General features: G+C 38.1%; 1 protein-coding gene across 1 annotated transcript in view; it reads right to left on the bottom strand.

The window, feature by feature from the left end:
* The window catches only part of LOC118320903 (protein diaphanous homolog 3-like), a 145,871-nt gene that overhangs the window by 92,800 nt on the left and 40,508 nt on the right, over positions 1 to 12,563 (bottom strand). Inside the window, exons 17-18 of the mRNA XM_035652025.1 lie at positions 12,384 to 12,532; positions 10,695 to 10,809 (exon numbers count right to left, since the gene is read on the bottom strand). Coding sequence (XP_035507918.1) covers positions 10,695 to 10,809; positions 12,384 to 12,532 — 264 coding nt within the window. The remainder of the gene's footprint in view (positions 1 to 10,694; positions 10,810 to 12,383; positions 12,533 to 12,563) is intronic.

The following is a 12,563-nucleotide window of genomic DNA, read 5'->3' as shown; positions in this document are numbered from 1 at the left end:
CAGTGAGTAAATTTACTTTTTGAGTACACTCTTGATAGCACTATATTTGCTATTAAGAGGCATTTAGTCCAACATAGAAATATTTCTAACAACTAAGATTAAAACTATAATTAACTAAGATAAAACCATAACTGTAGCCTTTGTTTTGATTGTTCAATATCCACTGTATCTAATATAGTTGATAATACTAGGTGTGTTGGCATTTACATGTATGCACACACATACTGGCCAAGAAGGTGTTTGATGTTTGATAAATTAACTCACAACCAAATCATAAGGGTCTTTGTATGTTTCCATCACTAAAATTAGAGAAAAGTCTATTAAAACTGCCAATTTTTAACACTTTCATTCTCCCACGCCCTTTCAGTTTCACTGTTTTTTCTGTCTCATATTTCAGTGTTGTGACTTTGGAGTAGAGGTAGGTTGTTAGCAGATGCCTGTATCCTAGAGAGAAATGGCAAACTGATTTTGCGATCTTTGAGGGTTTTCGTCTAATTGGATGTTGTTTATTAGCCAAAAAGAAGCTGCAGGAAAGGGCAGCTCTCTTCATGTTGTTGCTCATTTTCCCAGCACTATGGCAATGAATCTATGTATCTCCCTGCCCTCTCCTGATAAACAAAGAGAGAGAGAAATAAATAGCTGGTTTATTCCAGATGTCAATTAAGATACCTCTAGTTAGACAATGAATGCAAGTATGATAAAATATGTCCATATGTTAACATTAGAGGTTTCTTCACAGATGAAAAATATATGTTAGTGGTAGGAGATACAATTGTATCCTTACTCCAGCAAAGGCCTTAAAAATATGTTTTATACTTTATCTAGATTTAAAGGATAGGATAAATATGCCTTTTCATGCATGACAGAAAAGCAGGCAAACATAAATAGTTTTAAGACTCTGTAAGTACCCTTTTTTAAGGGCTACGGTTGGTTATTTTATGTTTTTACCATGAGTGGAACAATACCACCAATGAATGTATCCTATCATGAATTGTGTGTGAAGCTAAAGCCTGATATATCTTATCATGTAACTTTAGTAGCCCCATTAATCGACTGCATCCCATTTTGCGTCATAGCAGGATGCATTTTTATTTTTTACAATCGAGAAAAAAAACTGAACAAAGAGAGGTAGAATGAGAGAGAAGCGGCACTGTACTGCTTTCTTTCCCTTGGTGGCCCTTAATGTTTAAGTTTAAGAAAAGTAACCTCATTGCTGGTAGAAGTGAATAAATTAGAAAGGAAGAGATATGACATGAACAGTAGAGTAAAAAGAGAAAGAGGTTCCAAATATCCTTCAATTCCCACCTGCCAGTGTCTCTAAAACAGTCTGTGATTTTCTCCCACCCACAGGAATGCCCTGCTATACATGTTTTATCTCCGTCTATTGACACTGATGATCCAAGAGAGCTTCTCCAGAGGCTATCTATGAAATCACAGAAACTGCTGAAAGTTCTGAGAGCTGTCAGCATTCTCTCTGGGCGTCCACTCACTACATTTGCTTGTTTGTTTCTGCTTTTTTTCTTTTTCCTGTTCCAATAAGAGGAAAGGCTGAGTAAAAAGAAGTGGTGTCTCTTTCTCTCCCTTGCGTTTTCAAATGTTAGTGATTAAAACTGCATGGATCTCAAATAAATAATTAGTCCTATGATATTAAAAAAAGTGAATCACTGTTAAGCCTTACAGCCGTTCTAAAAGGCTGAACACTTGGAAGCTTTGGGTGTGTCACAATTCAAGTGTAATTCAAAGTTGTATGGTTTGATCACAAAGCAATTCTCAATATACATGTTTGATTTCAATACTGTTCTTTTTCTTAACCACAGGTGGGTTGAAGTTAAAATATCAACAGAGCAGTATCAGTGAAGAATCACCAATCACTCATCAATCTATCAATCCATCAATCCATTATATGAAGTTACACAAAATATCAACTAACTACAGTTTCTTTCTCTCAAATCCACACACCGGAATAATAAGGACATTCTATTCAAATAAAATCACAACAGCCACATAAATAATACAAAAAACCTCAAGAGGTCACACAATAACTCCATGTGGCTTGCTAAGCCAATATATGAGCTATGGCCTAGAGTGGTGAACAGGAGGAGAAGGTAACAGGAGTCCTACAGATCAGCTTAAAAAACAGAATCATGCAACCTCTCAAAGTTAAACACAACATGTGACATGTTCATCAATTAACTTGCCCCGTGGCCTTTGCTTTAAAGTCATGGCATTAACTTTTGAAAAATACTACTGTAAGAGCTTACAGTAAGAGCCAACATCACAATCACCAATTTAGTCAAACATTCACAAAGTTCCCAGTCATTTAAAAAGTACAAAATCTGAGCAAAGACCATGCCCTCTTGCTAAAGTAAAGAAGCTAATGTCAAATCAAATGTGAAAGAAATAAAGCCTTGAACTACTGTGTGAAATGCAGTCAATCCATGTGTACACATTCTCATATGCACTTTAAATACTCTTGCTCAAGTTTAGAGCTGACAGGATGAAAGCTCCTGCTAGTCTGAAACAGTGCAAGCAGTAGAAGTTATCACATTTCACCACACAAAAAAAAATAAAGTAAGAGGTGAATTGAATCAATGTACTTAGTGGTCAGGAACTGTAATCCAGTCTGATAGGTCAGCCAGGTCAGGCTGAGGGTATAGTTACCTCTGCTTTCTGCCAGAGGGGTTTTAAACATACAAATATCGCAACCGTTGTCTGTTGATGTTGAGTATTTTCTAAATGTCACTTCAGTGGCTGTTTTGATTTACTTTCCTAACTTATTTTCTGTCCCAGTATTAACCAAAGATGGACCTCGGTTCTTTCAGACTGTGTCCTAATGTGTTGGCATTTGCTTTCTACGATACGCCATTCAAATCTGTTAACATATTAACCATATTTGCATTTGATATATAAAGGCGTATGAGACACTCCTGACTCTATAACTGTTTGTTATTTACATTCTGAGATGTTTTTTGGTAGACTGAAAACCAGAAAGTTTTGTAATTTAACAGATTTTATAAAAAGTAAAACAAAGTAGTGCACATAAATCTTATCACGTCACTGTCATGTACTTATGGATATTATCTCAATACAAATACCAAAAGAGGTTATGCTCTCTTAACAGGAAACAAAGCAAAAAAAGACAAATAACATACATACCTTTGGTTTCTGTTCCAGTGCAAATATGAAGGCAGATCATGCAGCCAAGAAAAAGTTGCAAGAACAGAAACAGCAAGAGAAACAGAGACAGAGCAAACAAAAGAAATAAGAAAAGCTGGTTAGTAATGGTTTCAAGCAAGCAATATTTCAGACAGCAGCATTGTCAGCAGAGAGACAACTGAATGCATTGCACCAAATATAAAGTGATGTTACAGTCGATAGAGAGACATTTTGTATGCATTAATAGTATCATTGTTATGAACTTAACAATAACAGACGTGTCAAAAGTAGAGGAGAGTTACAGTTTCTAGAATTTCACAGAGAAATACAGAATATCACATGTCAATTTATGGAAATAGTCTTAATGTTCTAGCAGTGATACGTGATTTGAGTCACCAATGACATTCATAGTCAATGATCATAATCACATCACAGGTCAGATCATCGGTTCTTTCTCATTGCATGCATTAACATACCGACTTGCCTATGTACACATCTTGTCTGTCACATTTGTGTCTTGACGCACATTCACCTCAGTTTATGTTATATAAAAACCTGTAAATTCCACTTTGTGATGTGTAAAAAAGGATTTGAAAGGTTGCTTTGAAGTCTTTGAGGCTGTACATTCGAAACAAGTTGTTTGTGAGAGGAAAAACAAGTAAAAATATTTTCTCAGTGACTAAGAAATGTTTGATGCATGTTTGAATATTTTCTACCAAAATGAATTTCACTGCCCTAGTCCTACGGTGTTTTTCAACAAAAATACTTCAATAAAAGACTCATTTGGTATGTGTGCATTCATGAAAGTTGAGCCATTAGCATAAAAATGCAGAGTTTTGCACACTTAACTGCTGCTCACTACACGGGTCAGCAGACGATTTCTTACAATACATTACAATAGTTCTACAGCTAATGCCACTTTTATTTCTGTCTTTTGAAGTTTCTTGATAAAGCACTGAGAAGAAGGACTACTCTCTATCGTTACGGGCTCCATCCTCAGCATATGAGACAGTAACCACAAAGACTGCAATTAAAGCCTTCACATGTCAAGGGAACATATTAAAGCTCAGAGTTCAGGGGCAGAGACCGTAACATCCTTAGCTATGCTTAATTTATAATCTGTGGTTATTAATCACAATGAAATATCCCTCATTCATGGAACTAATGAATGACTAGCTATTCATAGCTTCATACTGGGAGGAAATCAACAATCCTGCACAGTGGTGCACAGAGGACAGCCTACAGCTCAACGTCAGCAAATCCAAGGAGCTGACTGCTGATTTTGGAAAAAGGAGGAAGTGTTCTTCGGTGGAACAGGTAAATAGTTTTAGGTTCCTGGGAGTCTACATCACGGAGAACCTGTTATGGTCGTCTCACATCCCCCAATGGTAAAGAAAGGTGAGGTGAGGAGCCTGTGCAAAGCCCAAAGGATACGAAGTGGGAGTACCCACCCCAGCCACAGCCTGTTCACTCTGCTGCTGCCTGGCAAGTGATTCAGAAGTATCCACTGGCATTCCAACACACTACAGAGCAGCTGCTTCCCACAGGCTGTGTGCCTCCTTAATTCATCCTCAGTACTCAACCATGTAAAACTGTTTGATTTCCTACGACTATTTATTCACCCATCTACTGTATATAATGTTTTTTTGAGTAGCATAAAGGGAACTACGATTCAGTTGTGTTTACAACCTATCACGCAATCTACCTTACAACCTATATTCGACCTGAAACACCTTTTCCTTTACCAAACTGTACAATCAATGCTCGAAAAACAAGGCACAACTTTAACAAAGGCCATGTCCAAAGATAAGTACTGTATGTCAGTTTCTTCGAAACCTTCTCGGCCATTAAGTCTGATTATAGATATTCTATCTTCTATTGAAGAGTTGAGCAAGTAGAATGGAGAGGTCAAGTTTTACATATTTGAAATTTAGAACTAGAATTAAAATGAAAACCCTAATGACCTGTGCAAGCACCCTGATTCAGGTGGTCGTCTAAAATCAGATGAGAACATAACATTTGCAAGTGAATGCGTGACAGAAGGGAATTGTTTCATTTAATACATTTCTGCACTTGTCGTATTCCGAGTGTTGTTGGCATTTTGCCTGTGTTGGTGAGGAAATGCAATAAACAAAAACACAAAAATATTGCACTTAACAGCCACCTATGTAAAAGTTACAAGTCATATTATCTATCTTTACTAGAAAATTGCTCCACAGCCAATATGAGATTTAATCTGTATGAAATAAACTAATATAAGCTCTCAGCTACATCTCACTAACATCTCAGTAAGCCAGTCGGAAGAAATAAGACTGCGTGCCTGGAGTTGCAATGGCATTAACTGACCAAGCCTCTCACAGGGAGAGCTCAGAGAAAAAAGCAAGTAAAGATAAAATACTTTGGAGTGAGGTGAAAAGGACTAAGGAATATGTGCATGTGTTGGAGGGTGGGTTTATTTAGGGATAATTATTCAATGGCAAGTCTTCAAATCTACATCTCCTGCCTCGGTAAGTGGCATTAAAAGGTTGCCTGAATGGTCAGAGGACCACTATTCAAGCAGCACAAGCAGTTGCAGCAGCATCAACAGTACTTGATAGTGGTTCTATTAAACCTACTTTCTTTCCCTTGGGAACTTTAAATGTCTGACACTCTCGGGAGAAAAAAGAAATTCTTCAAACCGTTCCTTCCAATTTGCCTGAAATGGCTCATCTCAAAAGGTTAGCATGAGAAATATTGAGGGGCTGGCAGAGTTTCTGACATTTCCTCCACAATACACAGACCTACTCCACTTGTCCTATATCTAATGCTTTGATAGAAAATTTGTTTTTTGTGAAGAGACAGACACTCTAGTCTACAGCTGCTTCATCTTACACAAAGCAACCTGTCCACTTGTATGCATTGACGCTTGCAGAACGGCAACTGTGTTATAAGAGAACAGACAGGGAAGGAGAAGTGGAAAGTGATACAAAAGAACAGCAGGGCTGGCGTTGGCATCCCTGTCTAAGCTTCCACTTCAGAAGCCACTACAGGACACACTAGCTCTTGTATGGAAGAAAAGAATAATTGTATTGACATCTATGGGCTGAAAGGTATAAGTCTGTGGTGCCGACCGCAGCCAGCCGTGATAGAGGATTGCATTGTATTAAAACTCTACGGCACTGTGTGCAATGTATATCTCCTTCAGATTAGTTATAACTTTTATTCAATAGAGTCTACAGCAATGCTAGCAGCTTAGGGTTTTAGCATTATAACAAGCGTTTAAAAGTACAGCTGAGGGAGATGGGAATGAAAGATAAAGTCTGATACTAAGTTAAGTATATTTGTGATCATGGTGTTAATGAAAATAGCATGTGAGTGAAAACCCACACAATGTGTTTATACACAGTCCGGGTGTCATAATTAACAACACAGGAAGAGTGCCCTTCTTTTTAATGAGTGAGGAAACAGGAAATACAACATTTTCCTGCTGCAACGTCCTTCTGAACACCACCATTGATTTTCTGCAGCAGGTCACAATTAGACTTGATATATATTCCCAGTTTCCCCTGCAGTGTTTCTCCTTGCAGAATGTATACTTAGACATTTGTGTGAATGTGGTACTGTGTAAATGAATGAATATCGGTGACGTGCCCATACATGTATGCTTTTTGCTGAAATCTTGTCAACTTTACTTATTTTGCAAATCACTGTGTAGCAGCTTAAATTCTGGTCAATATTCCTCTCAAATTCAAACAAATATTTCTGTCTACTAGACACTGCATAATTATATATTCTATATATTTCCAAGCATACTGTATTGTCTGATCAACGTAATTTCAAATTTGTTCTAACTTGATTTTTGGAAAAAGTGACGGCAGTAATATCCGTATATAAGTATGTTCACAGGGCGCGATAGTGTTTAAAACACATTTGCACCTAGCAATCTTTCAAAGCCACACATTTTTCCTATCTTGCACCATATCTGTCAAGCAACACATTATTTTAAGATTTTATTTGTTTGGAAACTATTAACAGATGACATTTCACCCATTTCTCTGCAATGTGGCAAGAGATAAAGACATGCCCATGGCTAATGCACACAGTAATTGGAGGCAGAGAGCTTTTAACATAGGTGACATTCACCTCTAGACAAATAAAGCTTGAATAGAAGCAGAGGTGTTTGATACTTATCAGGTTGAGGTGTAAGCAGTTACACAAATCTCTAATGAGTCCAAACAGTGACTAGAATATTTTGAGGTGTAGTCAAGCTTGAAGGTGCATTCATATGGAGCCAAGATATGAATCTGCAAATAAAAATAAGTCATTATAGATCTTCTAAATGATTGTTGTTAATGTAGAGCTTTGTTAGAGAACTTTTAGTTGACCGTAGCTTCTTAACAGAAATCATTCCACAGTTCCATAGCCAGAAGAAAAATTGCAAAGACTAATTATTTCTAAGCGCTGAATAGGAAACCATTTAGTAGTAGTTAAAAGAGGAAATTTTTATTAACACTGCTAGGTATTCATCAAGATTATATGTTGTTAGGACTTTACTGGAACCCAGTTACTATTAAACCAAAGTCAAACCAACAAACAGGAAACTCAAAGACAAACCTAAAGAAAGTGTCTGACTCCAGATTAGAATCTCTCTCTCTTTCTTGTAAGTTAGAGATATTAGAAAATATATGAGCATAAAGAACTTGTCAACAAAAATGATCCAAACTGTTTCTGAAGGACTTGAAAAGCAATTTACGGAAGAAATCGATTGATCTTTGCTGCTTATTGCTGGGCCAGTAATTAAGGGTTATTTTGCTCGAGTCAATAAAATCAACTCATCTTGGTCATGAGTTGTTATAACAAGACAAGTAAATAACAATCTTGCAAAATACTTTGTTAAAGAAAATATACCCATATGGAAGTAAAACGAATGAGGAAAAACAGAACGCAACCTTTCAAATGTTTACATGATAATTCAACATCCACAAGCGAACAATTTTTGAAGGCCATTGTACAGTAGGTTGCTTCATTTTACTCTCTAACATGGGAGGTCACTTCCCCTGTGCTTAATGCTACTCTGCAATCGCTCTATTTGTCTAAAGACAGAACCTTCCATTACATAATGACCTCCTCTCACAGTTTTGTCCCTAATTGAAAGGATCCATTAATTTTATTGTTCAGGACAGGACATTTGTATCAAAGGTTTGCAGCTAATAAGCAAAGACTTGAAAGAAGAGCACAGAAATTAACTTATATTACTGAGTTTGGTCTTATTTAATTTTGTTCACTCTGACCTGCTCGCTCAAAAGTAAAAAGACCCATTTATCGCAATTTGTGCACAGAGGACATGTGTTAAAGTGGCATTGACCCTTTGCCAAAAAACCACATCCAACTCTGAATGAATAAACAGAGGAAGCATAAAGGATATTACCGCTGTGAATATAATGTCTACTTAGTCAAATAAAAATATGCTTAGCTCCTCCAAATGCAGTAATATAAATTCTGGCTGAATGTGTAATTACAGCCTTCTCTTAACACTTCTGATAAAATAAGAAACAATCACTATTTTTGTTTATACTTAAGTTAAGGTCTGCCAAAAATACAAAAAACAATGATGGTCACAAAACAAACTATTCCTAGTCCTCATCTAAACTTAGCAGTTTGTTTACAGAATGGCAGGAATTCTCTAAAAAAAAAAACAACAGCAAGAGGCAAAAACACCACGAAAGATAACGAAGTTTCAAGGGATATAAATGAATATTTAATAAGAAAAACTGAGTGAATGCTGTTTCATACTGTGTCCTTTTTAATGTTTAATGCAGATCCAGATGCTGTTGCTCTTAAGTGAGATGAAACATGATGTTGCATGGCTGTGTTAATAAGAAGACAAGCACACACTAACGTATGCATACAATACACGCACGCTCACTGAGACACAGCAGTAGCAGCAACTGGGCCCGACAGCTAAACCCATCACTCATGCTGCTCCTACAACCTCCACTGGGACAGGAGGAAAGAGGGAGAAACACAACTAAGAGAAGGGACTCGAGCTATGAGAAAGGTTTGATTTAGTCAAATGTTTCATGCCTTTCACACCAAATATAAAATGCATTACCCATGAACAGTAACGAACCAGGAGGTCGGCATACTTCAGAGAAGCAGTGCTTTTGAGTGCCTCTTCATATGAGGAGAAGTGTGTTTCATGATTACTGCAAAATAAAACGCCTTGAATGTGTGCAGGCTCTGGGTCATTACCCTAACCAAAAAGTACAGAACTGTGTGCTGTTGGACATCCTTCCGTTGCCCTCTCCAGAGAACACCTGCTTGACTGTCTGTCTACCTGTTTGCCATTTAGATCTGCCTCCATTATTCAAAACCTTGACGATGGGGAACAAGGGGAACTTGTGTGTGTGTTTGTGGTGGGGGGAGGGGTCTTGTGTTCCTTGTGAGGAGCATGGAGTTGTGACAGGTAGATAACACCTGGATGAATAATTCAAATTGGCGTAAGCTAGCTGAGTCAGTGACAAGACAAGAAAGAAAACACAAGACATGTGAATAAATCATCAGAAGAGGGACTAATAGGCCAAGCTCAGGAGAGGACAAGACTGATAACATCTCTTGCCATCTCCTGCTCTAGCTTTAATCATTCCAACAACCTTGTACATGAATATTCCGGATCTTGCCAGCCATACTAATGTGTGAGGATGTAACTGTATGGTGTCTTATCATGCAGCATTACCACCAGGACTAGTCAGAATAGCCCACCAACATTTAAAAACAGCATGACAACCTTGGGGACTGCTGACTGATGTTAGAGACTGAAAAAAAGACACGAGATGTGAGACACTAGTCTATTCAGATAGAGTAGGGCATTACAATATTATTGTTTATACCATGGTCTGAGTGAATACTCGATTCTGATTGGTTGCAGGGTCCATTAATTTCACACACATTGGGGATGGTATTGGCCAAGGAAACTTTGAAATTATTGAGGCATTGAAAAGAAATCAGCATTCTAGTTAATTTAGCATTTATAAGGTCATCAAATATGCTTGAAACAGAAAACTGGATCAAATTCAACTCTAAAAAAATAAGACATGATTTCTGTCTCATGACTTCTGTATATCTCACTGTCCATTCACTCAAAGTGATGAAAAGCAAATTGCTTGCTAACAGAAGCCTAGAGGGTTGGTACAAGCACTCACGCACTTGCCTAAGTCTTTGTCATGCAATTCATCCTCAATGAAGACGCATTGTCTATTACTCACAAGCACAGACGCATGAATGCACACACGCACAACACAAAAACTGAAACGTATTCACATTTTTCTTCCTTGTTTTACCACTCCAGCTCAAGTGAGAAACTGCCATTTTCCACCCAAACAGCAGACTGAAAATGCAATCCACAGCAGTGAGCCAGAAAGCTGAGACAGGGAGATGTAAAGTAAAGCTCATTGAAACAAACTGTTAATGACAACAAAGCTGTTTCAGAATAGTGCAGAAGCCACTCAGATGGACATTTCACAAATACGTACATAAAAAAAATGTAGTGAAAGTCTGACCTGTTCTTTGCGAACAAAAAGTGAGAGCTACTCTGCTGAGTAGTTCTGGTTTTGCATATTGGTCCTCATCAGCCCGCACCCAGAAACAGCTCTCTGACATTTCTTGGGGACGAATCTGAAAACACATATCCACAGTTCAGCATACTTAGTTAACACAGGCTTCTGTATTTTACAGATTATAGTGACTACAGAGGGAAAGGTCACTGTAAAGAAACTCATTCATCAGATATTAGTCACATGTAAAAAGCTACAAAAGACTATTCCAAATGAACTTGCTGTACAAGAGTTATCCTGCCAATTAAAGTGAATATTTGGAATTATATTCTTGTTAACAGCATTATACCCTTGTTCAACTTACTGTGGAGGAGTTGGCACACTCTTTGTCCTTTTATCCTTCCTCTGAATACTACAGCTAGGCACAAAAGCATTTCATACCAAAGCACAAACAACTTTGGCTAGTTTTTTGCCATTTACCATGCTCCAGAGAATCCTGGATTGCAGTAAGTAAAGTCCAATGCAAGCTTTATGTTTTTCATTTGATGTATCAACTTATAGGCATATATTGCCTCCATCAAAATAGAAACACACACACACACATAGCTACAATGCACATCACTAATGATATGTCCATGTGGCCCTGTATCTGCTAGTTGTGTACGTTGACAACTCCTTGCTAGTTCAGTAGTTATTAGAAAGTGACTAGCCAACAGTGTGCCAAGGCTGTGCAGATGCTAGGTTGTTCTTCATGTCTGTCAAAAATAGTTTTATCACTGAGGTCTAATCATTAAAATGTTTAGTCGTTACTCTCTCAAACTGGCTGAGCCACTCAGCAGTAGTTGGAAGTTTTAAATCGTAACAGCTTTGTCTCAAACAGAACCATATGTGGGGTCTCACACAGCTATGCCATAAGTCGTCCTCATGTCCTACTAACAGGTTCACTTGAAATTCCAAGCATATGTTTTAGTTTGCTGAACACCTGTACCGATGTTCATCTGAGATTTAATTATTAATCAAACCACAAACTAATATCACTTGTGGTGTGAACTAATATTGCTCTGCAGAGAACAACATCTGTAGACTGCTCTGACAATAGCATCTGATCATCTGTTATTTTCAATTATAGCTGGCTTGGCACAGAGGTAGAAAGTTGTTTTTTAATTCTTAGAGAAACATCTGTAGTGTTCAGATGCTGCCAATGAACATCAGGAACAAACGAACAAAGGGCACTATAAATACCCGGCCTAAATTCTTAGTTAGTTATCCCAAACTTTTCGTTAACCCTAATCCAGTAGAGTAAAAAACATATCTCCCGGTTGTCAGTTAGAAGATTCACCTCTAAAATGTACTGCAGCCCACTATACTGAGAGATCCTGGGAATAACTTCTTTTGTGAAACTTAAGCGAGGCGCTGATTTGACTTCATAGTAACTTTTTGAGGCTTTTGTTATTGGACTACATTGTGCTGAGATGGTTTTCCTATATTATATGGACAGATAAAGATATACTGGAAATGGGGAGAGAAAGATGGGATGACATGCAGCAGAAAGCAATCGTACCAAGGTCGCTGCAGTAAGGACTCAGCCTTAATGGGGCATGCGCTTTACCAAATGAGCTACCGTGCATTCGGTGTCACCCTCATATATGGAAATGGGGTGGTTAAATATAAGAAACACTCAGTGCAGTGTCTTACCTTAGACCAGTTGAGGCGCTTCATGGAGGTCTCTGGCTTGAAGTCCTTCTTAGGCCTGAGGCCATAAGGCAGTGCATGGTGAGTGGGCGAACCTAGAGCACCACCAAACCCTAGAGGAGGTGGAGGGGGGGCACCAAATGGAGGAGGCACTCCAGGTGGAGGAGGGGGGGCAGGACAGCC

This window comes from Morone saxatilis, unplaced genomic scaffold (genome assembly GCF_004916995.1).
Source record: "Morone saxatilis isolate NCDOM2014 unplaced genomic scaffold, NCSU_SB_2.0 Contig11, whole genome shotgun sequence".
Taxonomy (NCBI): domain Eukaryota; kingdom Metazoa; phylum Chordata; class Actinopteri; family Moronidae; genus Morone; species Morone saxatilis.
Note: the sequence above shows the minus strand (reverse complement) of the source record. Positions and strands in the feature narration are given on the sequence as shown.